The 26,008-nt window shown below is 43.8% G+C and overlaps 1 protein-coding gene and 1 non-coding gene across 7 annotated transcripts in view; both read right to left on the reverse strand.

Annotated features, from left to right (window-relative positions):
- Window positions 1-584: 584 nt before the first annotated feature.
- Window positions 585-26,008, reverse strand: part of TIPIN (TIMELESS interacting protein) — a 51,651-nt gene continuing 26,227 nt past the window's right edge. The window contains exons 2-9 of one of the 6 annotated variants that reach the window (XM_054451854.2): window positions 21,880-21,972; window positions 16,500-16,640; window positions 15,809-15,887; window positions 15,204-15,279; window positions 13,012-13,134; window positions 12,756-12,819; window positions 5,524-5,730; window positions 585-1,564 (exon numbers count right to left, since the gene is read on the reverse strand). In XM_054451854.2, coding sequence (XP_054307829.1) covers window positions 1,326-1,564; window positions 5,524-5,730; window positions 12,756-12,819; window positions 13,012-13,134; window positions 15,204-15,279; window positions 15,809-15,887; window positions 16,500-16,640; window positions 21,880-21,970 — 1,020 coding nt within the window. In that variant the 5' untranslated portion in view covers window positions 21,971-21,972 and the 3' untranslated portion in view covers window positions 585-1,325. Of the gene's footprint in view, window positions 1,565-5,523; window positions 5,731-12,755; window positions 12,820-13,011; window positions 13,135-15,203; window positions 15,280-15,808; window positions 15,888-16,499; window positions 16,641-17,702; window positions 17,722-17,812; window positions 18,161-18,203; window positions 18,325-21,879; window positions 21,973-26,008 lie in introns of those variants that run through there. The other 5 variants (XM_054451857.2, XM_054451855.2, XM_063652306.1 and 2 more) reach the window with 5 other exon arrangements.
- Window positions 10,931-11,066, reverse strand: LOC129014908 (small Cajal body-specific RNA 14). Its single transcript, XR_008494429.1, has one exon. It is a non-coding gene; the product is annotated as a small Cajal body-specific RNA 14 (non-coding RNA).

Here is a 26,008-nt window from a genome sequence, read left to right on the forward strand (position 1 = left end):
TGAGTTAGGATTGGGCCACTGTATTCCAGCCTGAGTGACAGTGAGACCAACACACACACACACACACAAAATAGTGGTGGGTGACTGTGGGTAGGGGTGAGGGGGTGGGGTGGGAGAGCCTTTCCTAACACTAACCTTTCTTATTTGTAACTACTCCCTCTACCTGGCAGGAAGAACTCCAATCAGGTGTTCTCATGATTTGGCCCTAACACATCTAGCCTCAAAATCAGCATTCCTAAAATCTGCCTTATCCCCTCAATCTTATTACTGTATCATTATTGTACATGTGCTTCCCAATACTTGGAATCTCCTCCACCAAAAGCAAAGTCTTTCCTATAAATCCTCCCTAGATGCTATGTTCCCCATGATACTTTGCAAGTTTCACTCCAACTAGTCAGTAAGTTACCAAAAAGCATTCTTTGAACTACCCTAGCACCTATGAGGGCCAGGCAATATATCAGCCTTTCATGTGACCTTTTAACTATTAAAGTAACTCCTTAGAAAACATGTAAAAATCTTGTATTTACCAAAAGTGTAAACTGCAGAACTATATAGCAATGAAAAACTCCCATAAAGCCTGTAGATAGTTTTTAAGATAATTTTTACTTCTTTTAAAAAATTGACATTAATATTCAGTATATATGTACATCTCAAAACTTCACCCAGGCTGGGCGTGGTGGCTCACACCTGTAATCCCAGCACTTTGGGAGGCCGAGGGGGGCGGATTACCTGAGGTTAGGAGTTCGAGACCAGCCTGGCCAACATGGTGAAACCTCATCTCTACTAAAAATACAAAAATTAGCCGAGCGTGTAGTCCCAGCTACTGGGGAGGCTGAGGCAGGAGAATTGCTTGAGCCCGGGAGGCAGAGGTTGCAGTGAGCCAAGATTGTGCCACTGCACTCCAGCCTGGCCAACAGAGACTCTGTGTCAAAAAAACAAAACAAAACAAAAACTTCACCCAGACTACTCTGGGCACACTGTCCATGGATTAGCCCTGCTTTACAAGGAGCGGTAAAAAACAGAAACAAAACCTCCCAACTTAGTGAAAACAAGGCATTCAATGACAGACCAGCAGCAGAGACTGCTTATTACCCACTAATCATTTTATGAAGAAATACCTATATAAAAACAAACACTAAAGAGAACAAATAGATTTAACTAAAGTGACAAGCATAATTATAAATAAATACCAGATTATCAGATTTTAAACAATAATCTATAAAAGTTTTACTACCTAAGGATTTTCACTCCAAGAAGAAAAATACATAGTAACGCCAAGCTTGCAGGATGATGACTTAACAGATATATTTTCTCTTAATGGAAACTTATCTAGCTTCAGTAATATTTCTGGATGTAGCATCAAGTTGCTGCTGCACATTTTTAAAAGACTGGTCCAGCAGTGTTTCCTCTAATTTTAATTCCTCTTCATTTAAAGTATTGGCAATAGCATCATTACGTGGATTGTCTAGAATGTCTTCGTTTAATCCATTTGATTCCTCCTTTTGATCCTCATCAGCATTAACCTCTTCAACCGTGTGTGCCCTGGGTGTATTCATTAACATACCTGAAAGAAATCATACCATTATTACTCATTATAAGTACCTGATCCAGTCTTACCGCATAAGTACAAACCTCTTCAAAAGCTTAGTTTAGTAAAATGAAGTCTATGATCACTTAATGTTAATTATGATCACTTTCTTCTAAATAAATCTTTTTTTTTTTTTGAGATGGAGTCTCGCTCCGTCACTTTGGCTGGAGTGCAATGGCGCAATCTGGGCTCACTGCAACCTCCGCCGAGTTCAAGTGATTCTCCTGCCTCAGCCTCCCAAGTAGCTGGGATTACAGGTGCCCGCCACTACACCCAGCTAATTTTGGTATTTTTAGTAGAGACAGGGTTTCACTATGTTGGCCAGGCTGGTCTCGAACTCCTGACCTCAGGTGATCCACCTGCCTCAGGCTCCCAAAGTCCTGGGATTACAGGCGTGAGCTACCACGCATAGCCAATAAGCCCATTTTTATACAATTAAGATCCATTTTACATGCAAGAGAGGCCAGGCCCAATCCCAACAATTTGGGAGGCTGAGGTGGGAGGATCATTGGAGCTCAGGAGTTCAGGACCAGCCTGGGCCACATAGTGAGACCCCATGTCAACAAAACATCAAAAAAAAAAAAAAAGAATTAGCTGGCTATGGTGGCAAACCATGATCGTGCCACTGCACTCCAGCCTGGGTGACAAAGTGAGATCCTGTAACCAAAAAAAAAGCAAAATGGTTTTGAATGTTATTCAACTCACACTCTTGGATCACAGTCAAATGTAACTGTTCTTATTCAAAATCAAACTACTATTGGCCGGGCACAGTGGATCATGCCTGTAATCTCAGCACTTTGGGAGGCTGAGGCAGGCAGATCACTCAAGGTCAGGAGTTTGAAACCAGTCTGGCCAATATGGTGAAACCCTGCCTCTACAAAAAATACAAAAATTAGCCAGACATGGTGGAGCACGCCTGTAATCCCAGCTACTCGGGAGGCTGGGACAGGAGAATCGCTTGAACCTGGGAGGCGGAGGTTGCAGTGAGCCGAGATCAGCAACTGCACTCCAGCCTGGGCAACACAGCGAGGCCCCATCTAAAAAAACAAAAATGAAAACTACTAGAAAGAGGTCTAATAAAAACCAAATGCATTTAGGTTTTATGTCAGAGTGATCCATAAGAAACTTTAAAGTACTTATTTCCATTTGGACAAATTTTAAGTTGTATATGATAAACAGAGGTGAGCTTTAAATACCAACTGCCAGGTATACTTGATATTGACAGCAAGGAAGCCACTGCCATCAAAAATAATGCTATCTTCATGTAATGTCTCATATGGTACTAATAAAACATCCACTTATAAAGAAAAAGTAAATTGGCCAGGGGCGGTGGCTCACACCTGTAATCCCAGCACTTTGGGAGGCTGAGGTGGGCGGATCACAAGATCAGGGGATCAAGACCATCCTGGCTGATACGGTGAAACCCTGTGTCTACTAAAAATACAAAAAATTAGCCAGGCATGGTGGCAGACACCTGTAATCCCAGCTACTCGGGAGGCTGAGGCAGAAGAATGGCGTGGACATGGGAGGCGGGGCTTGCAGTGAGCCGAGATCACGCCATTGCACTCCAGCCTGGGTGACAGAGCAAAACTCCGTCTCAAAAAAAAAAAAAAAAAAAAAAAAGAAAGTAAATTCAGCTGGGCACGGTGGCTCACACCTGTAATCCCAGGACTTTGGGAGGCTGAGGCGGGCAGATCACTAAGTCAGGAGTTCAAGACCACCCTGGCCAACATAATGAAACCCCTTCTCTACTAAAAATGCAAAAATTAGCCAGGCATGGGGGCATGCACTTGTAGTCCTAGCTACTTGGGAGGCTGAAGCAGAGGAACTGCTTGAACCCGGGAGGCAGAAGTTGCAGTGAGCCAAGATCACGCCACTGCACTCCAGCCTGAGCTACAGAGCAAGACTCCATCTCAAAAAAAAAAAAAAAGACAAAAAGAAAAAGAAAAAGTAAATTCATCTTAAGTGAAAAAAAAAGTAGGCAAAATAATTTTCACTTGAAAATGTTAATATATTGGGTGAAACTTCATTTACAACATGGTATCTAGTTATTATAATTCTTTTTTTTTTTTTTTTTTTTGTAGAGACAGGGTCTCACTATGTTGCCCAGGCTGGTCTTAAACTCCCAGGCTCAAGTGATCTGCCCACCTCAGCCTCCCAAAGTGCTGGGATTACAGGCAAGAGCCACTGTGCTGGGCCTATAATTCTTATTTTTCCATTTTGAAAGGAAAAACTGAATTGGAAATTGAGAAAGATATACGCAATCCTGCTTACTTCATTCAAAACCAACTTGCAATTCTTTCTAAGTATAGTTTTAACAAATTTGGTTATGTAGTTTCCAAACCCACAATGTGTGTTAAAAACAGCAAATTTAGGCCAGGTACACTGGCTCATACCTGTAATCCCAGCACTTTGGAAGCCCAATGCTGGAGGATTGCTTGAGACCAGAAGTTCAAGGCTGCACTGAGTAAAGATCACACCCCTGCACTCTAGCCTGGGTGACAGATTGACACCGTTTCTAAAAATAGTAGTAATAATATATTTTTTAATAAAGCAAATTTTCAGGCAGTTTTAGAAGTGAGAAGGGAATGCTACAGATAAGCAAATTAAACAGCTACTTTCAAAAGTACAGCTCACAACCAAGTGACAAAACACAAAAAAAAAGCATTTTTTTTTTTTTTTTGGGATGAAGTCTTGCTCTGTCACCCAGGCTGGAGTGCAGTGGCCCGATCTCAGCTCACCGCCAACCTCCACCTCCCAGGTTCAAGCGATTCTCCTGCCTCAGCCTCCCAAGTAGCTGGGTTTACAGGCAGGCACACACCACCATGCCCGGCAAATTTTTGTATTTTTAGTACAGACGGGTTTTCACCATGTTGGCCAGGATGGTCTCGATCTCCTGACTTTGGGATCCACCCGCTTCGGCCTCCCAAAGTACTGGGATTATAGGCGTAAGCCACTGCGCCCGGCCTCTTTTTTTTTTTTTTTTGAGATGGAGTTTTGCTCTTGTCGCCCAGGATGGAGTGCAATGGGTTGATCTCAGCTCACTGCAACCTCTGCCTCCTGGGTTCAAGCAATTCTCCTGCCTCAGCCTCCCAAGTTGCTGGGATTACAGGTGCACACCACCACGCACAGTTAATTTTTGTATTTTTAGTAGAGATGGGGTTTCACCATGTTGGCCAGGCTGGTCTTGAACTCCTGACCTCGGGTGATGGCCCACCTTGGCCTCCTAAAGTGCTGGGACTACAGGCATGAGCCACTGCACCTGGCCTATTTTTTTCTTTATGTATTATTATAATTATTGTCCTAAAGGTAATAGTATATGGCACATGCTTTGAGGAGTCAGGGAAGAATGTTTATTAAGAATTTAAAATCAATTTTAAGTGATTAAAATAAATTCATTTTTTTGAGAGACTCTCACTCAAGTCACCCAGGCTGGAGTGCAGTGGCACGATCTTGGCTCACTGCAATCTCCACCATCTTGATTCAAGGGATTCTCGTACCTCAGCCTCCCAAGTAGTTGGGATTACTGGTGTGCACCACCACACCTGGCTAATTTTTGTAATTTTAGTAGAGATGGGGTTTCATCATGTTGGCCAGGCTGGTCTTGAACTCCTGGCCTCAAGCGATCCACCTACCTTGGCCTCCCAAAGTGCTGAGATTACAGGTATGAGCCAGCACGCCTGGCCAGGTGATTAAAATAATTTTTTAAGAGGTACTCAGCTATCCAGAAAACCATCTTGGATTCATTTATTCTTTAAGGAACACAGACATTCTCTCTCTCCTCTCACACACACTGTCTCTAAAATATACAAACTTAATATCACACTTTTCCACTCCTAGAAGTATTTTATTTTGGGGGCTAGCAGAGAAGTTAAAATTTCCAACATGTCCTTGATATATTAATGGTAGCATATAAAATTTGGCATAAAATTTACCATTTCCTAGGGACTGACTATTACTCAGCAGCTTTGCCTGCCTTCTTTCCAAGGCCAGTTGTTTATTTCTCTCAATTCTTTGTTGTTGCTCTTCTGTTAGGCTTCTACTTGACTCAGAAGCAAACATCTCACTTTCAGATAAGTTTGTCAGGAAGGGATCTAATTCGGTAGCAGTGACATCATGTTCATTATTCTCCGCAACTTCATCTGCAATAGAAAAGAAGTAGTACATCTGTGGTGGTAGACTAGTTAGAGAAGGGCTTTTCATTGAAAAAGAATTTAAAGTGGCAAGGTGCCAGACCTGAAAAAACAATTTGTGAGGTATAAGAATGTTGTGAATACATGCTTGATTCAATTAAATAAGAAATATTTATAGATCAGTTTAAAGAGGAATGCTAAGTCAAATAAAAATACAATTTAAAATATGCATGAAGGCTGAGCGCGGTGGCTCACGCCTGTAATCCCAGCACTTTGGGAGGCCGAGGCGGGTGGATCATGAGGTCAGGAGTTCAAGACCAGTCTGGCCAACATGGTGAAACTCCATCTCTACAAAAATACAAAAATTAGCTGGGCATGGTGGCGCGTGCCTATAATCCCAGCTACTCAGGAGGCTGAGGCAGAATTGCTTGAACCAGGACCCGGGAGGCAGAGGCAGCAGTGAGCAAGATCGCGCCACTGCACTCCAGCCTGGGCTACAGAGAGACTGTCTCAAAAAAAAAAAAGAAAGGAAACAAAAAGTTCTTGATTGTAATTAGAAATATTTTATGCTTGGCCTAATCAAAGAGCTTAAGGAATCCAAACCATATTCTTGTTCTACATTAAACCAACACATTTCAATAGTTTCCCAGTGTCTATATGGGAAAAGGTAATTTTAATACATTTTATTTTATTTTTTGAGATGGAGTTTCACTCTTGTCACCCAGGCTGGAGTGCAATGGTTCGATCTTGGCTCACTGCAACCTCCGCCTCCCAGATTCACGTGATTCTCCTCCATCAGCCTCCCGAGAAGCTGGGATTACAGGTGCCCGCCACCATGCCCAGCTAATTTTTGTATTTTTAGTAGAGACAGGGTTTCACCATATTGGCCAGGCTGGTCCCAAATTCCTGACCTGACGTTGAGGTGATCCACCTGCCTCAGCCTCCCAAAGTGCTGAGATTACAGGCGTGAGCCAATGCACCCGGCCAGTAAAAGGTAATTTTATGTAGGACATTATCTTTTGTAGAGTTAAACACAGACAAATGAAAAAAGAAAAGAAATTTAAAACTTTATGGATATATTTCCAAATTAATTTCTTTTTAAATTCAGTGTGGTCTACATTATAAGTAATACATTATTAAAGCCCTGTAAACCAGTTAACTCAAGGTAGGATGTCCCCAACATGATCCACAGTGGTATTAAAGTAAGTAATAGATCTTCCATTTATATTTCATTTAAGAATTAAGAAAAACTATGTTTTACTAACATATTTCAAATAAGACTGGCAGTGGTTAACTGTCCCTTGTCCTTATGACAGAGTTACTGTCTGATCTGTGAGCCACTCTATAGGCAAGATCCATATTGTAAAAGGGTGGAGAATGGGGCCCCCACTGACTTTACAATGTCAGATATACAGCTGTTTCTGATTGCCCAGTCAAATAAACTGATGGATTTCATCTTACTAATTTAACCAAACAACCCCAACAAAATGCACAAGTGTTAGGTTAAAAAGATTCTACAAAATAACAAAATGCCTGTAGGTAGAATAGAAGCACAAGCAAAAAATAAAAAAAACAGCAGTGCTGACACTTTACCTTCTATCTACATCATCCATATTATGAAATTAAAAGAAAGATAAACCCCATCACATCTGACAAGTTGGTCAAAAAAATTCAAGTCACCATTTGAAATATTTATATACATTATCCTTGTTCTATGTATATATTATGCCTTGAAATATTAGCTAATTATAGAAAAACTATCACAATTAAAAAAACATTTAAAACATAAAGACAGACCTTTACAATCATTTCAGTGAGATTTAAAAATCATGATACTTAATTCAGCCCTTTACAATCAAACTCCCTTTTAAGGTTTCTTCCTTAATAGTGAAAAACGAAAAGCCACTTTTCCTTCCTGACATGGAAAACAAAAATGTAGGAAGAAACTAAAATGGCCTCCATTGTCAGGAAATACTGATAGAGTATATGTACGAAACATTGCTGAAGCAGTTAAGAAACAAGCATTAGAGCCACTTATGAGCCGGGCGCAGTGGCCCACACCTGTAATCCCAGCACTTTTGGGGGCCGAGGCAGGCAGATCACCTGAGGTGAGGAGTTCAAGACCAGCCTGACCAACATGGTGAAACCCCGTCTCTACTAAAAATACAAAATTAGTCGGGCGTGGTGGCACATGCCTGTAATCCCAGCTACTCAGAAGGCTAAGGCAGGAGAATCGCTTGAACCCAGCAGGCAGAGGTTGCAGTGAGCCCAGATCACACCACTGCACTCCAGCCTGGGAAACAAGAGTGAAACTCTGTCTCAAAAAAAGAACCACTTATGAAACATGGGGTTTTTAATGTGCTTCATCTTACGGGGTTGCAGGATTCTAAATCAATAACAAAATACATAAATAACTACTTTTTTTTTTTTTTTTTTTCAAGTGATGGGGTCTCACTCTGTCACCCAGGCTAGACTACAGTGGTATGATCATAGCTCACTCCAGCCTCAAACTCCTTGGACTCAAAGGATCCTCCTGCCTCAGCCTTCTAAATAGCTGGGACTATAGGTGTTGACTACTCTGGTCCCTAACTCCTGGCTTCAAATGAACTCAAAGAACTAATTTTGACTGGGCAAGGTGGCTCACGCCTGTAATCATGGCCCTTTGGGAGATTGAGGCAGAAGGATTGCTTGAGAACAAGAGTTCAAGACCAATGTGACCAACATAGCAAGACCTCGTCTCTATTAAAAAAAAAAGTAAAAAAAAAAAAAAACCTACTTTTTATGAACCAAGAAAACAAAGGTATCTTCAGTAGTAAATGACCTATTTATAGAAACAATATATTTTGTAAAAAGCGGCTGGTTCCTTTGAGTAGGATTAAAATGAGATTTAAAGCTGGGTGCAGCAGCTCACTCCTATAATCCCAGCACTTTGGGAACCCAAGGTGGGAGGATCACATGGACCCAGGAGTTTCAGACCAGCCTGTGAAACACAGAAAGACCCTTTCTCTACCAAAAAAAAAAAAAAAAAAAAAAAAAACAACTTGGGCAGGCAGGTGGTGCATGCCTGTAGTCCAAACTACTCGGAAGACTGAGGTGGAGGTGGGAAGATTGCTTAAGCCCTGGAGGTCAAGGCTGCAGAGCTATGATCATGCCACTGTGTTCCACCCTGGGTGACAGAGTGAGGCCCTGCCTCAAAAAGAAATAAGTAAATAAAAATGAAATTTTAAAAAATTAGAAGTACACATGAAATTCATTTACTGCAACATTCATTGGCAAGTGATTATGGCAAAGAAGCTAAAACTAGAAATATTCAATGTGTTACAGGATGCCATCATTGTAGTAAAGACAAACTAAAACATAAGTAAACTATATAAAAATTAAAGGGAAACAAGTGCAATGCAAAAGGAAACAGCATAGGGGAGTCAGAAATGATGGGAGTGGGGATGCAACTATAACAGTGTAATGGGGAGGCTTCACCAAGTTGTCATTTGAGCACAGTTTGAGGAGTGTAAGACAGTCATACAGACTTCAGGGGTACAAGGGAAGAGTGTTCCAGGCAGAGTACAACAATGCAAAAGCCTAAGAGTAAAAATGTGCCTGAAATGTCCAAGGAACAGCTGGAGGCCAAGCACAGTGGCTCACACCTGTAATCCTGGCATGTTGGGAGGCCAAGGCAGACTGTTTGAGGCCAGGAGATACAGACCAGCTTGGGCAACATAGTGAGATCCTGTCACTACAAAAACTAAATGTAGGCTGAGCGCAGTGGCTCACTGGCTCACGCCTGTAACTCTAGCACTTTGGGAGGCCAAGGCAGGTGGATCAACTGAGATCAGGAGTTCGAGACAAGCCTGGCCAACGTGATGAAACCCTGTCTCTACTAAAAATACAAAAATTAGCCAGGTGTGGTGGTACGCACCTGTAATCCCAGCTACTGGGAGGCTGAGGCAGGAGAATCACTTGAACTGAGGCGGAGGTTGCAGTGAGCCAAGATCGCACCACTGCACTCCAGCCTAAGCAACAGAATGAGACTCCGTCTCAAAAAAAAAAGTAAATTACAAATCACATCAGTGTAGAAGCAAATGTGTTTAATCAACAAATAAAATGGTCAAAACATTTTTACTTTTGTGGCGCCTGATCAAAAAAATTTGGAGACTATTAAGATACAATGAAATATATGACACAACAAACAAAAATCTCAGATTCAGTTCTCTTATTTGTACCCTGTATTTCAGCATGCTTGTAATTCTGAATGGTCCATGTTAATTTATCTCCTTTTTTTTTTTGAGACAGAGTTTCACTCTTTTTGCCCAGGCTGGAGTGCAATGGTGCAATCTCGGATCACTGCAACCTCCGCCTTCTGGGTTCAAGCAATTTTACTGCCTTAGCCTCCCGAGTAGCTGGGATTACAGGCATGCACCACAACGCCAGGCTAATTTTTTGTATTTTTAGTAGAGATGGGGTTTCACCACGTTGGCCAGGCTGATCTCGAACTCCTGGCCTCAAGTGATCCACCCGTCTTGGCCTCCCAAAGTGCTGGGATTACAAGTGTGAGCCACTGCGCCTGGCCTTAATTTATCTTTTTTTTTTTTTTTACTGCCATAGAATATAGAGCCTGAAATCCAAGTTAATTTACACTTCTGCATAGGTGGCTCCCCCATTCAAAATCACCTCTGCCTGACCTCTACTGTTCATTCAAAACACTTTTTTTAATTTCTTTTTTCTTCCTCTCACCCCCAAATCAAAATTCTTCCAAATCCTCCTTTGTGAAGCTCTCCCTCTACCCCCAGGCACGTGTAACTATGCCCTCCTTTGCATCCCACCCTGTGACCTACTCATACCTCTAATTACAACACCTACCACACTACCGGCAGTGTTGTATGTCTGATTCATTCACTACTGTATTTGCCCACAAAGGGGCCTGATCTTAGTCATTTTTTTATCCTTGAACCTTTATCACATACCGGACACCTCAAAAAGTAACCCAGTAGTATATGCTGTGGAATTTAGAACTGTAATAACTCATTCCCTTACATATACCCAATCCTATGCCATCCATACATACCATATTTTACCAAGAAATTTAAATCATGGATTATTTAAATCACATTCCTTTACATGTTTGAAAGTAGTTTATAAATAACTTTAGGGAATTCTACATGGAATCTGTATTTTCTTCCACATCTGTTAAAAGTTAAAAAACAAAAACAAACATGTATGGAGCCATCGCACAGAAAATCTGATAACTATACAGACCCTGTCGGCAGGAACCATCTGTTTTAATGTGTGTGACTGTCTATGGTTGCACTGTACAACTAACAAATGCAATCAATACCAGGAACAGTCACAAAGGTCTCACTAAAGAGAGCTGTACTCCAAGTGAAATGCAAACTTTCATCATAAATTATTTTGCCTAATTTCCCAGTACCACTTTATCCAATGGTGTATATGTATATGAACACTTTATCTTGATATATATTTTTATTAACAAGTGCTATATAGGATCAGTGGGTCACCAGAGTTCTCAAAAGTTCATATTATACAACAAATTTGATATAGAACATTCTAGATGTACCAAGGCTTTTTTTTGAGACAAGAGTCTCACTCTGTCACCCAGGCTGGATTGCAGCGACGTAATCTCGGCTCACTGCAACCTCCACCTCCTGGATTCAAGTTAATTCTCCTGCCTCAGCCTCCTGAGTAGCTGGGATTACAGGCATGCACCACCCCATTCAGCTAATTTTTGTATTTTCAGTACAGATGGGGTTTCCCCATGTTGGTCAGGCTGGTCCCAAACTTCTGACCTCAAGTGAACTGCCCACCTCAGCCTCCCAAAGTGCTGGGATTATAGGCATGAGCTACCGCACCCAGCCCACTACCAAGGCATTTTAACTTACCTATTTATTGTACTTTACCATACTTTAATCATATATACAATATGGACTAAGGATCTGGTCCTATAATACTGCCTCCTCTAACTACTTCTATTCTTTCTTTTTTTTTTTTTTTCAGACAAGGTCTCTCACCCTATTTATTACCCAAAGTATAGTGGTGTGATCCTGGTTCACTGCAGCCTTGAACTCCTGGGTTCAAGTGATCCTCCCGCCTCAACCCCCTGAGTAGCTACAACAGGCATGCGCCACCACACCTGATTAACTTTTTAAAAATTTTTGTAGATGGGGTCTCACTCGGTTGCCCGGGCTGATCTCCAACTCCAGGATTCAAGTAATCCTCCCTCCATGGCCTCCCAAAGAACTGGGGTTGATCCAAAGGTAATCAGTTATCAATTCACAGTCACAGATCAAACTCCTTGTTCTACTCTTTCCTCCCTTTTCACTACTGCACTTGACTAATCTTTAAAAAAAAAAATAACAAGCCAGGCGCCGTGGCTCACGCCTATAATCCCAGCACTTTGGGAGGCCAAGGTGGGCGGATCACAAGGTCAGGAGTTCAAAAACAGCCTGGCCAACATGGTGAAACCCTGTCTCTACAAAAAAAAAAAAAAAAAATTAACTGGGCATGGTGGCACGTCCCTGCGATCCCAGCTACTCGGGAGGCTGAGGCAGGAGAATTGCTTGAACCAGGACCCAGGAGATGGAGGTTGTAGTGAGTCGAGATCATGCCACTGCACTCCAGCCTGGGCTACAGAGTGAGACTCCTGCTCAAAAAAAAAAAAAAAAAAAGTTGGCCAGGCACAGTATGGCTTGAGGCCAGGAGTGTGAGGCCAGCCAAGACAACGCAGGGAGATCCCCATCTCTACAAAAATTTAAAAATTAGCCAGGCGCAATGGCATGCACCTGTAGTCCCAGCTACTCAGGAGGCTGAGGCGGGAGGATCCCTTAAGCCCAGGAGTTGAAGGCTGCAGTAAGCTATGATTGTGCTACTGCACTCCAGACTGGGTGACAGAGCAAGATTCTGTCCCTAAACATGAAACAAAAAAGCAAAGTGCTGGGATTACAGGCTTGAGCCACCACACCCTGCCTAGATCTATTTCTAAAAGCAAAATTGTTATAAAGTAGATAAACCTATATTCTTACCATTATTGCTAACAAAATCTTCATGTAAAATAGGGAGATCAAGTCGAATTCGTTTTAAACAGGTCTGAAAATGAAAAGAGATTATTTATTTTTACCTCTTTACCAATCATGTTGGGGGGGAGACAATTTGCTATTACTTTTCCCTCTCTACCAAAAGAAATTTCAAAATGAACACTTTAAACAGCAATTTAGCCTCAACTAAATCTATCCTACCATTTAGCATGTGAATTATATTTATAATCATCTCAACACTTACCTGAACTTCCTTTTTACTTCCCAGGTATTCAACTCTGTCAATAAAATCCTCAAACTGCAGTTTAGGGAATAGCCTATGTGCCCAGTGCTCCATGTGTCTGATTAGCATCTTCAAGTCTTCAGCCTGGCACATAAAAATAAAAATGCTAAACAGGAGTCTCATTCTCACAGCTGACCCCGTCAGCAACTTTCAGAACTGAAAAGCTATGCCAAAATCACTGGGGTCATTTTATATTTATAAGGTTGAAAAACTTATAAAAGGAACTTTAATAAGAAAAATATTAGCCAGACACAGTGTTTCAGACCTGTAATCCTAGCACTATGGGAGGCCTAGGGGGACGGATCACTTGAGCTAAGGAGTTTAAGACCAGCCTGGGCAACATGGTGAGACCCCATATCTACTAAAAATACAAAACAATAGCCAGGCATGGTGGTGTACACCTGTGGACCCAGCTACTCAGGTGGCTGAGGTGAAAGGACTGCCTGAGTCTGGGGGGCAGAGGTTGCAGTGAGCCAAGTTCACACCACTGCACTCCAGACTGAGTGACAGTGAGATCCTATATCCAAAAAAAAAGAGAGAAAATTATTAAGAACTTAGAGGACTGCAGTCTAAAAAAGCACTGGATACAGGTTTTTTGTTGTTGTTGTTGTTGTTGTTGTTTTTCAGAGAGATTCTCGCTTTCTTACCCAGGCTGAAGTGCAAGGGCACAATCTTGGCTCACTACAATCTCAGCCTCCCGGGTTTAAGCAATTCTCGTGCCTCAGCCTCCCAAGTAGCTGGGATTAGAGGCATGCGCCACCACACCCGGCCTAAATTTTGTATTTTTTAGTAGAGAGGAGGTTTTGCCATGTTGGCCAGGCTGGTCTTGAACTCCTGGCCTCAAGTGATCCGCCCACCCCAGACTCCCAAAGTGCTGGGATTACAGCATGAGCCACAGCACCCCAACTGGATACAGATTCATAAAAATTAGATGAAAAAAAATCCCAGTACAAAAACTTAATAAAGTTGGCCAGGCACAGTGTCTCATGCCTGTAATCCCAGCACTGTGGGAGGCCGAGGCGGGTGGATGACCTGAGTCAGGAGTTCCAGACCAGCTTGGCCAACATAGTGACACCCCATCTCTACTAAAAATACAAAAATTAGTTGGACGTGGTGGCGGGCACTTGCAATCCCAGCTACTTGGGAGGCTGAAGCAGTAGAATTGCTTGAACCCAAGTGGCAGAGGTTGCAGTGAGCCAAGATCGAGCCACTGCACTCCAGCCTGGGTGACAAGGGCAAAACTTCATCTCAAAAAAAAAACAAAAAAAAACACTTAATGAAGTTAAAAGACAGTAGGCCGGGCAGTGGCTCACGCCTGTAATCCCAGCATTTTGGGAGGCCAAGGCGGGCGGATCATGAGGTCAGGAGATCAAGACCATCCTGGCTAACACGGTGAAACCCCGTCTCTACTAAAACTACAAATAAAATTAGCCAGGCCTGGTGGCAGGCCCCTGTAGTCCCAGCTACTCGGGAGGCTAAGGCAGGAGAATGGCGTGAACCTGGGAGGCGGAGCTTGCAGTGAGCCAAGATTGCGCCATTGTACTCCAGCCTGGGTGACAGAGAGAGCAAGACTCCGTCTCAAAAAAAAAAAAGAATATATTAGAAACACTTGAAAAACTACAAAACTCTCTAAAAGTATACTATCATCTGCAAAAAATTATACCTACACTCCTACATAATTCAAAAATAGATTTCAAAATGTGCATTTGTAAAGTGATTGACAGTTACTAAATGTATTCATTTTTTAACCACACTTTACTGACATTTATATGAACCAGGCACTGTGCCACATCTTGGGGACACATAAGTGATTGATATAGGCAGAGTCCTTGCCCTCATGAAAGTTAAAACTTTGAGGTAGACAAAGTAAATTTTATTCCTGTAAATTATAAAGTAAAAACTGAGACTTACAGACACAGGTGTGATTTTCCTATAGCCAAGGTTTAAGTAGCAAAAAATGAGACCACACAAGACATACTTTCTAATTCTTCAAACAGTTCCCTTTCTAGTACATCACAACTGTTTCTCAAGAGATACGACGACTAAGGATAGTATCTTAAAGCATTCTGAGATTTCCAAGATCATAATGGGTCCACATTTTTATTGCTATTTTATAAAACAAAGGTCTAACATAAAAATCAGACAGTTCTTACCTCATGACCTTTACCTTTGAATTTTGCCTTATCAAATACATGCCTTAAGGCTGGAAGTCCTCTCTCTGAAATTAATCTGTGAATAAAAATATGTTTTTAATTTCAAGTTTTATTTTCTTTTTTTTTTTTTTTGAGACGGAGTCTCAGTCTGTCACCCAGGCTGGGATGCGGTGGCGCGATCTCGGGTCACTGCAAGCTCGGCCTCCCCCAGGTTCAAGCCATTTGCCTGCCTCAGCCTCCCGAGTAGCTGGGACTACAGGCACCCGCCAACGTGCCCAGCTAATTTTTTGTATTTTTAGTACAGATGGGGTTTCACCGTATTAGCCAGGATGGTCTCAATCTCCTGACCTTGTGATCCGCCCACGTCGGCCTCCCAAAGAGCTGGGATTACAGGCATGAGCCACCACGCCCAGCCTAATTTCAAGTTTTCTAGAGTTTGGTCCAAAGCAAGACCATAAGAAAAAATATGTTCTGCTGAACTAAAAAAAAGTTTTTAGAAATATAAGAGCTCCACATCATACCAACCAAAAGTTTATAACATTAGAAGAAAAACAATGGATATTAAAAATAACAAGTATAAATGTATAAGAATATAGTAAATGTACCTCTGAGCATCCAGCTTGGGTATATTTCTTTTAACTGTTCTCTTTGGAGGTACAGGAACAGGTGCTCCATTTCCTGACTCTGGTGAAACAAACCACGATTCAGTATTACTGTACTTATATAATTTATATTATTTATTATGTTTCATTTCCAAGCTGATAACTAAACATGGGACACCTTTTTTTGAAACAGGGTCTCACTCTGTTGCCCACGCTGGAGTGCAGTGGTGCGATCTTGGCTCACTGCAGCCTCAAACTCCTAGGCTCAAGCGAGTCTCCTGCCTCAGCATCCTGAGTAGCTGGAAGAACAGGTGCTGCCTACCACACCCGGCTAATTTTTAAATCTTTAGTAGAGACAAGGTCTCGCTACGTTGCCCAGGCTGGTCTTGAACTCCTGGGCTCAAGCGATCCTCCTGCCTCGGCCACCCAAAGTGCTGGGATTACAGGCAGGACCCACTGTGCCCAGCCTCCTTTTTTTTTATTTTTTCTCCTCAAATACCTTTTATCACAGCCACCACACCCTGGCTAATTTTTGTATTTTTAGTAGAGACGGGGTTTCACCATGTTGGCCAGGCTGGTCTCTAATTCCTGACCTTGTGATCCGCCCGCCTCAGCATCCCAAAGTGCTGGAATTACAGGCATGAGCCACCGTGCCTGGCCTCACAGCCTCCTTTTTAAAACCCTCTATACATACCTTCATCCGGCTCAGTTTGTTCACCATCTTGTCTCTCTGGAGAGGCTGGATGTGGGAAAGGAGGAAAAGTTTCATCTTCTACATGCTCATAATCTGGTAGGTCAATCATACCATTCTCCTGTGGTCCTAGCATCTTTTCCTCTAGGGGAAAAAATTAAAGTTATTTGTATTCATCCAAATAGTCTCCACTATATAGACAAGTTCTACCTGCAGCCATTTCATGTGTTTCAATCAGTTAGACCACATTTCAAACTCACACATCATGAAAAGTAGGGAAGATACTAATTATGAAAAAAAAGACTAGCCTAGAAATCTAAGTTCCAACGTAGACCCTAACACTAAATAACTATATCATTTTGAACAAATCCTTTTACCTCAACTATTGAGTTTCCCCTACCATAAAAAGATGAATTTGACTTTTCAGAGGGTTTCAAACTGTGATCCAATAGGGTATGAAATACGCAGGATATAGGTACTTCACCCCCACTTCAATTAGAGCTGCTTAAAAAAAAAAATCTGGGCTGGGCGCGGTGGCTCACGCCTGTAATCCCAGCACTTTGGGAGGCCGAGGTGGGTGGATCATGAGGTCAGGAGATCGAGACCATCCTGGCTGGCTACACGGTGAAACCCTGTCTCTACTAAAAATACAAAAAATTAGCCGGGCGTGGTGGTACACGCCTGTAGTCCCAGCTACTCGGGAGTCTGAGGCAGGAGAATCATTTGAACCCAGGAAGCGGAGCTGGCAGTGAGCCGAGACCCCGCCACTGCACTCCAGCCTGGGCAAAAGAGCGAGACTCCGTTTCAAAAAAAAAAAAACAAAAAACAAAGCATCAATTCCTGATCATGACCCACTGTAACTTCAAGTAAGCTACAAGAATCTATACTAGGGTTCAGACCTTTGAGGCTGACAGCGAGCTTTGAGTTTGATGTGACAGTACCTAAAATATATTAAGTGTACTCAGGAACTGGCCAAGCATGGGGTGGGGCTTGTGAGGAAACTGATATTTCTTCTATTTGTAGTGAATAAGATGCTCAATAGACGACTTTTACTCCTCGTCAATGGTCGCATAACTGTCTCTTTTTAGACATTTATGAAATTGTCTGAACTTCCTCCTCTACTTCTCAAACTCCCAGAAGAGTGAAGGTAACAAATGTTATGTCCAAACCACGGTTTGTTCCCAGACCCTGGTTTCCAATGCCCACCTCCTTTTCCAAGAAGTCCAAAGAGACGCCCCTCATCGCAAAGGAAGTGCTACCGTGCTGCCTCGATGTCCCCCTTGGGTGCCATCCCTGAAACATCGAACCTCCCATACCTCTTCTCCAGCCGTCCCCCTCACCCTCGTTCCCCGCGTATCCTCTCTTCAACTTCATTCATTCATCCAACATTCGCTGGGGGATTTCTACATTGACACGCCCCGGACAGAAGCCCGGGGTAAAGATGATCATGAACACGTTCCCTCCTGCTAAGCGGCTTGGCAGAGTAAGAGGCATCCCAAAATCTAAGCAACCGGGACACGCGCCCGCCTCCCCGCCTCTCCATGCCGGGTCAGGTCGAACCCCCAGCCTCCTGACCCCCTTCCTGCGACAATCAGGCTTTCCCGCTAGTCTATCTGGCTCCCTGGCTCTTCCATCTGGCTCCCTGGCTAGTCCCTGTGACTCCCCTCTCCCCGCAAGAACCTCATTGGCCCGCCAGCCAGCTCTCACCTCACGCAGAAAACACCGGCCACAGCGTGGACCTTAGCGTGCAGACTAAGCGCGCTTCTCGCGATACTCAGGAACTCCCGGGGCGAGAAGGGCACGCAGCGTTTGGCGCCAAATCCGCGCGGGGGCTGGGCGGAGCCTGCAAAACCCGCCTCTCAGGTTCCGCCCACCACGCCGGTCCCGCCTCCGGTCCCACAATTTCCGCCCTACTGAATTCTTCAGAGGAACTGACTTAAGCCTCCTTATTTGCATAAAGTTAATACTTGTTCTTCTGGGCTTTTTCTTTTTTTTTTTCTGGAGACTAAGTCTCGCTCTATCACTCAGGCTGGAAAGCAGTGATTCGATCTCGGCTGACTACAGTCTCTACCTCCCGGGCTGAAACGATCCTCCCACCTCAGCCTCCCTTCCCCGACTAACACCACCACACCCAGCTAGTTTGTTTTAATGGGTTTGTTTGTTTGTTTGTTTTGCAAAGACGGGGATTAGCTGCCCAGGCTGGTCTCGAACTCCTTAGCTCAAGCGATCTTCCCACCTCAGCTTCCCAAAGTGCTGGGATTACAGGCGTGAGCCACCGTGCCCGGCACTTTAAACCTTGGAAATAGGTCTCGGTTTTTGGAAAACTGAGTTGTGGGAGGAGGAAAAGGGACAGAGGCAAGCAATAGTGAATAAGAAATTACCGCTTCTTCAGAGTTCATAGCAGAATGCCTCGAACTCAGAGTTTTATGAATTGTTTATTGAATAATAAGCTGAGAAAAGAGGTGGTAAAGAGAGGAAAAATAGGGTTGAACGTAGACACTGGCCGGGTGCGGTGTGGCTCACGCCTGTAATCCCAGCACTTTGGGAGGCCCAGGCAGGCGAAATGCTTGGGCCCAGAAGTTCAATGCTGCAGTGACTAGGATCGCACTGCTGGTGATCCAGCTGGAGACCCAACCTGGGTGACAGTGAGACCTTGTCGCAAAAAAAAAAAAAAAAAAAAAAGCGAGAGAGTGTGAATGTAAAGAAAAAAATATGTCAAAAATATGTTACTTGGGGCTGGGTGCGGTGGCTCACGCCTGTAATCCCAGCACTTTGGGAGGCCGAGGCGGGCAGATCACGAGGTCAGGAATTCGAGACCAGCCTAGCCAACAAGGTGAAACCACATCTCTACTAAAAATACAAAAATTAGCCGGGCGTGATGGCGCGCGCCTGTAATTCCAGCTACTTAGGAGGCTGAGGCAGGAGTATCGCTTGAACCTGGGAGGCAGAGGTTGCAGTGAGCTGAGATCATGCCACTGCACTCTAGCCTGGGCGACAGAGCAAGACTCTGTCTCAAAAAAAAAAATGTTATTTAGTCAGACTTGGTGGCTCATGCCTGTAATCTTAGCACTTTGAGAGGCTGAGGCAGGAGGATTGTTTGAGCCCAGGAATTCAAAACCAGCGTGGGCAACATACTGAGACCCTGTCTCTATTAAAAAGAAAAAACATTTTTTAAAAAGTTAACTTTTCATTTTAAAATAGTAAGTCCAAATATATTTGTATTTATTTGTATACACACAAACATACATACACAACCTCGGAAAAATATATAACTAGAACCTATGCAATGAAAGTGGCATATGGGATAGAGTGGGATGGGAACTTAACTATAATTTTTTTTGAACATACAAATGTATTAACTGTTCAAAAAACTAAATTTAAAAATGTTATCTGAAGCAAATATAGCATCATTAAGATTTGCCAAACCTAGAAGATAATTAGGGAATACTGGCAGCATTATTCTCTCCACTTTTCTTTCTTTCTCTCTGTCTTTTTTTTCTTCTTTGAGACAGTCTCACTTTGTTGCTGAGGCTGGAATGCAGTGGTGTGATCACAGCTAGAATCAGGTGATCCTCCCTCCCCAGCCTCCCAGGTAACTGGCACTACAGGCTCGCACCACCACACCCAGCTAATTTTTTAAATTTTTTGTAGAGATGGGAGTTTCGCCATGTTGCCCAGGCTGGTCCAGCAATCCTCCCCTCCTCAGCCTCCCAAAGTGCTGGGATTACAGGCATGAGCCACCGCACCCAGCTACTTTTCTGTAGCTTGAAACATTTTATTAAAAATTTAAAAAGTGAAGCCGGGTGCGGTGGCTCACGCCTGTAATCCCAGCACTTTGGGAGGCCGAGGTGGGTGGATCACCTGAGGTCAAGAGGTCGAGACCAGCCTGGCCAACATGGTGAAACCCCGTCTCAATAAAAATACAATAATTAGCCAGGTGTGGTGGGTGCCTGCCTGTAATCCTAGCTACTCAGGAGGTTGAGGCGAGAGAATCGCTTGAACCCAGGAGGCAGAGATTGCAGTGAGCAAGATCACACCACTGCACTCCAGCCTGGGTGATATAACTAGACTCTGTCTCAAAAAAAAAAAAAAAACAGTTTAAAAAACACTGAGTCCCGGATGTCGAGGCTGCAGTGAGCCGTGATCATGCCACTGCACTCCAGCCTGGGTAACAGCGTGAGACCCTGTCTCAAAACACACATACACACACACACACACACACACACACACACACACACAGATAGAAAGTAAATTACCAAGTCTGTCTAAAATTATGTGTGCACGTGTATCTATGTGTCACATTTCCTTTATTTTATGATTTTATTTCTATACTTGTGAGATAATATATATTAATATTAAGCAATTAATAAAATTAACATAAATTTAGGTTTTTTTGTTTTTGAGACAGATTCTTGTTCTATCACCCGGGGTGGAGTGCAGTGGTGCAATCTTGGCTCACTGCAGCCTCGATCTCCTGGGTTCAAGAGATTCTCTGCCTCAGCCACTCAAATAGCTGGGATTACAGGCATGCACCACCATTCCCGGCTAATTTTTGTGTTTTTTGTATTTAGTAGAGATGGGGTTTCACCATGTTGGTCAGGCTGGTCTCAAACTGACCTCAAGTGATCCATCCACCTCAGCCTACCAAAGTGCTGGGATTACAGGAGTGAGTCACCTCACCAGGCCTAAAAGTAACATGAATTTGAATGAGAAATGTCCGTTTCAGTAGTCTGAATTGTTGAGACAAGAGGCATTCTTTTAATTATCCAGGTAAGTTTATATACTATACTTTTTGACTAATAAAGTAAATGTAAAAGCACTCTGAGAAGTTAAAAAAAGTTATACACCTTCCCCACGCCGCCCCCAGCCTGCCAAAAAAGAAGAGAGCAGATACTGATACTCTTGAAGGTTTAAATCTCAGTTCCATCATTTACTGGTTGGTGACTTTTAACTCTGATTCAGTTTCCTTTTTTTATTTTTGATCACCTGAGTTGGAGTGCAGTGACACAATCATAGCTCAGTGTAACCATGAACTTCTGATCTCAGGTGATCTTCCTAACTAGGCCTCCCAAAGTCCTGGGATTATAGACATGAGTCACCCCACCTAACCCAGTTTCCTCACAGGGTTGTAAGGAGGAGTAAAAAACAATATTTAATGGTATGTTACTGTAGTATTGCAGGTACTTCAGAGTCTGAGGCAGGAGGATTACTTGAGCCCAGGAGGTCAAGGCCAGCCTGAGCAACATAGGGACATCCTATCCCTAAAAAATAAAAATAAATGTAAAAGACATTAATACATTTTATGTAACTATCCATATGATTTTTAGAATGTTTCACCCTTTTAGAAAATGTAAAGATTTTGGCCGGGCATAGTGGCTCATACCTGTAATCCCAGCACTTTGGGAGGCTGAGATAGTAGGATTGCTTGAGTCCAGGAGTCCCAGACCAGCCTGGGCAACATGGTGAAACCCCATTGCTACAAAAAAGTAGGAAAAGAAAATGTAAAGATTTTGTTAATTGTTTGTTGTTTTATCTGAGTTACAACCACAGTTGTCAGTCATTGATATTGTCAATAACTAATTGTCCACCGGATGCAGTGGCTCCCGCCTGTAATCCCAGCACTTTGGGAAGCCAAGGCAGGTGGATCACTTGAGGCCAGGAGTTCAAGACCAGTCTGGCCAAAATAGTGAAACACCGTCTCTACTGAAAAAACAAAAATTAGGCCTGATGCAGGTGGCTCAGGCCTGTAATCCCAGCACTTTGGGAGGCCAAGGTGGGCAGATCACCTGAGATCAGGAGTTCAAGACCAGCCTGGCCAACATGGTGAAACCTCGTCTCTACTAAAAATACAAAATTAGCTCATCGTGGTGGTGGATGCCTGTAATCCCAACCACTGGGGAGGCTAAGGCTGGAGAATCGCTTGAACCCAGGAGGCGGAGGTTGCAGTAAGCCGAGATTGCACCACTGTACTCCAGCCTGGGCTACAGAAGGAAACACCATCTCAAATAAATAAATAAGAATTAGCTGGGCATAGTGGCACACACCTGTAATCCCAGCTACTAGGAAGGCTGACGAATGAGGATCACTTGAATCTGGGAGGCGGAGGTTGTAGTGAGCAGAGATCGTGCCACTGCATTTCAGCCTGGGCAACAGAGCGAGACTTTGTCTCAAAAAAAAAAAATTAAACTGAACATTTTAGAACCTTGTTCAGATTTATCCAAAACCTAGAAGTTTAGAATCATTACCAAGTATTCCTTATTCTCTTTTCGTTTTTCATAACCTTTCCATTGTAATTTTTTTTTTTTTTGAGATGGAGTCTTGCTCATCACCCAGGCTGGAGTGCAGTGGCACGATCTCTGCTCACTGCAAGCTCCGCCTCCCGGGTTCACGCCATTCTCCTGCCTCAGCCTCCTGAGTAGCTGGGACTACAGGCACTCGCCACCACGCCCAGCTAATTTTTTGTATTTTTAGTAGAGACGGGGTTTCACCGTGTTAGCCAGGATGGTCTTGATCTCCTAACCTTGTGATCTGCCCGCCTGGATCTCCCAAAGTGCTGGGATTACAGGCATGCGCCACCGTGCCCCTCCTGTAATTTAAAAAAAAAAAAAAAAAAACAGCAAAAAGCAAGAACCTATTGTCTTATTTTCATACGTGAGGAATATAAGAATATGTTTTTCTTAGCAATTTCACCAGAGATATAAAATATAGTTTTCCTATAGACCGTGTCATTAAAACTCTTTTAAAAGAGTTTAATGTTTTAGGCCAGGCACGGTGGCTCATGCCTGTAACCCCAGCACTTTGGGAGGCTGAGGCGGGCAGATCACCTGAGGCCAGGAGTTTGAGACCAGCCTGACCAACATGGAGAACCCCTTCTCTACTGAAAATACAAGTTAGCTGGGTGTGGTGGTGCATGCCTGTAGGAGAATCACTCCAATGTGGAAGTGGGGGGGATGCAGTGAGCCGAGATTGTGCCACTGCACTCCAGCCTGGGCGCTGGAGGCAGAGAGAGACTCCGTCTCAAAAAAGGAAATAGAAAGAAATTGAGGCCGGGCGTGGTGGCTCCGCCGGGCACAGTGGCTCATGCCTGTAATCCTAGCACTTGGGGAGGCCGAGGCAGGCGGATCACCTGAGGTCAGGAGTTCTAGACCAGCCTGGCCAACATGGTGAAACCCTGTCTCTACTAAAATACAAAAATTAGCTGGGCATGGTGGCACATGCCTGTAATTCCAGCTACTCAGGAGGCTGGGGCAGGAGAATCGCTTGAACCCAGGAGGCAGAAGTTGCAGTGAGCTGAGATTGCGTCACTGCATTCCAGCCTGGGCAACAAAGAGCGAAACTCCATCTAAAAAAAAAAAAAGAAAAGAAGACTTTTGAAAGACCAAAAATTGAATATAGTGTCAGACTTTTTCTTGCTAGCAGGGAACCCAGTCCACCACAAATCTATATAGGCTCTCAGAGATCAGGTTTGAGAGAAGAGAAATGGAGGCTGGGCTCGGTTTCACGCCTGTAATCACAGCACTTTGGGAGGCCGAGGCTGGCAGATCACTTGAGGTCTGGAGTTCGAAACCAGCCTGGCCAACATGGGGAAACCCCATCTCGACTAAAAATACAAAAATTAGCCAGGTCTGATGGCACATGCCAGTAGTCTCAGCTGCTCAGGAGGCTGAGGCAGGAAAATCGCATTAACCTGGGAGGCAGACGTTGCAGTGAACCAAGATCAGGCCACTGCACTCCAACCTGGGCAACAGAGCAAGACTACATCTCAAAAAATAAATAAGTAAATAAAAATAAAAAGAAGAGAAATGGAGTCTCTTAAAACCAAAAGACCATGAACTATCTCAATCCCACATTAAAAAAGCAAAATCCCTGAGTCTTCTTTATTGGCTAGTGTTTTTTGGACTTATCACTTGTGTAAGTGCTGGGTTGCCAGTGATAGTGGTCTGCTGTGTATTTGAGGGACTCCATCTCAGGATTCTGACATACACTTGCCCCCACCTGTACACCACATGCCCAAACTAGCACCCATTCAGAGCTGCAGCAGCATTAACAATTCATTTGGGCAGGCCAGGGAGTTAAGATCAGTTCAGCTGCAAATAATGGGGGAAAAAACCCAAAAACTAAATAGAGACTGGGTGCAGTGGTTCACATCTGTAATCCCAGCACTTTGGGAATCTGAAGAAAAAGGGCCTCCTGAGGCCAGGAGTTCAAGACCAGCCTGGGCAACATAGTGAGACATTGTCTCTGAAAAGTAAAAATAGGCCGGGCGCGGTGGCTCACGCCTGTAGTCCCAGACTTTGGGAGGCCGAGGTGGGCGGATTGCCTGAGGTCAGGAGTTCAAGACCAACCTGGCCAACATGGTGAAATGCCGTCTCTACTAAAAATACAAAAATTAGGCCGGGCACGGTGGCTCATGTCTATAATCCCAGCACTTTGGGAGGCCGAGGTGGGCGGATCACGAGGTCAGGAGATCGAGACCATCCTGGCTAACACGGTGAAACCCCGTCTCTACTAAAAATACAAAAAATTAGCCGGGCGTGGTGGCAGGCACCTGTAGTCTCAGCTACTCAGGAGGCTGAGGCAGGAGAATGGCGTGAACTTGGGAGGCGGAGCTTGCAGTGAGCCAAGATTGTGCCACTGCACACCAGCCTGGGCAACAGAGCGAGACTCTGTCTCAAAAAAAAAAAAAAAAAATTAGCCAGGTGTGGTGGCAGGTGCCTGTAATCCCAGCTAATTGGGAGGCTAAGGCAGGAGAATCTCTTGAACCCAGGAGGCAGAGGTTGCAGTGAGCCAAGATTTTGCCATTACACTCCAGCCTGGGCAACAAGAGCTAGACTCCATCTCAAAAATAAATAAATAAAATAAATATAAATATAAAGAATAAATTAGCTAGGCGTAGTAGCCTATGTCTGTAGTCTCAGCTACCAGGGAGGCTGACGTGGGAAGATCACCTGAACCTGGGATGTTGAGGCTGCAGTGATGGTGCCTGATGGTGCCACTGCATTCCAGCCTGGGCAACAGAGTGAGACTCTGTCTGGAAAGAAAGAAAGAGAGAGAGAAAGAGAGAAAGAAAGAGAGAAAATAAGAGAGAGGAAAAGCCGGGCATAGTGGCTCACTAATCCCAGCACTTTGGGAGGCCAAGGTGGGTGGATTGCTTGAGCTCAGAAGTTCCAGACCAGCCTGGGCAACATGGCAAAACCCTACCTCTACAAAAAATACAAGAATTAGCCAGGCATGGTGGTATGCACATGTAGTCCCAGGTACTCAGGAAGCTGGGGCAAGAGGATTACTTGAGCCTCTGAGGTTGAGGCTGCAGTGAGCTGTGATGGCACCAGTGCACTCCGGCCCAGGTGACAGAATGAGATCCTGTCAAAACATAAAACCAACCTGGCTCACGCCTGTAATCCCAGCACTTTGGGAGGCCAAGGCAGGTGGATCACTTGAGGTCAGGAGTTCAAGACCAGCCTGGCCAACATGATGAAACCCCATTTCTTTCCTTTTTTTTTGTTTTTGAG

Source organism: Pongo pygmaeus, chromosome 16 (assembly GCF_028885625.2).
Source record: "Pongo pygmaeus isolate AG05252 chromosome 16, NHGRI_mPonPyg2-v2.0_pri, whole genome shotgun sequence".
Taxonomy (NCBI): domain Eukaryota; kingdom Metazoa; phylum Chordata; class Mammalia; order Primates; family Hominidae; genus Pongo; species Pongo pygmaeus.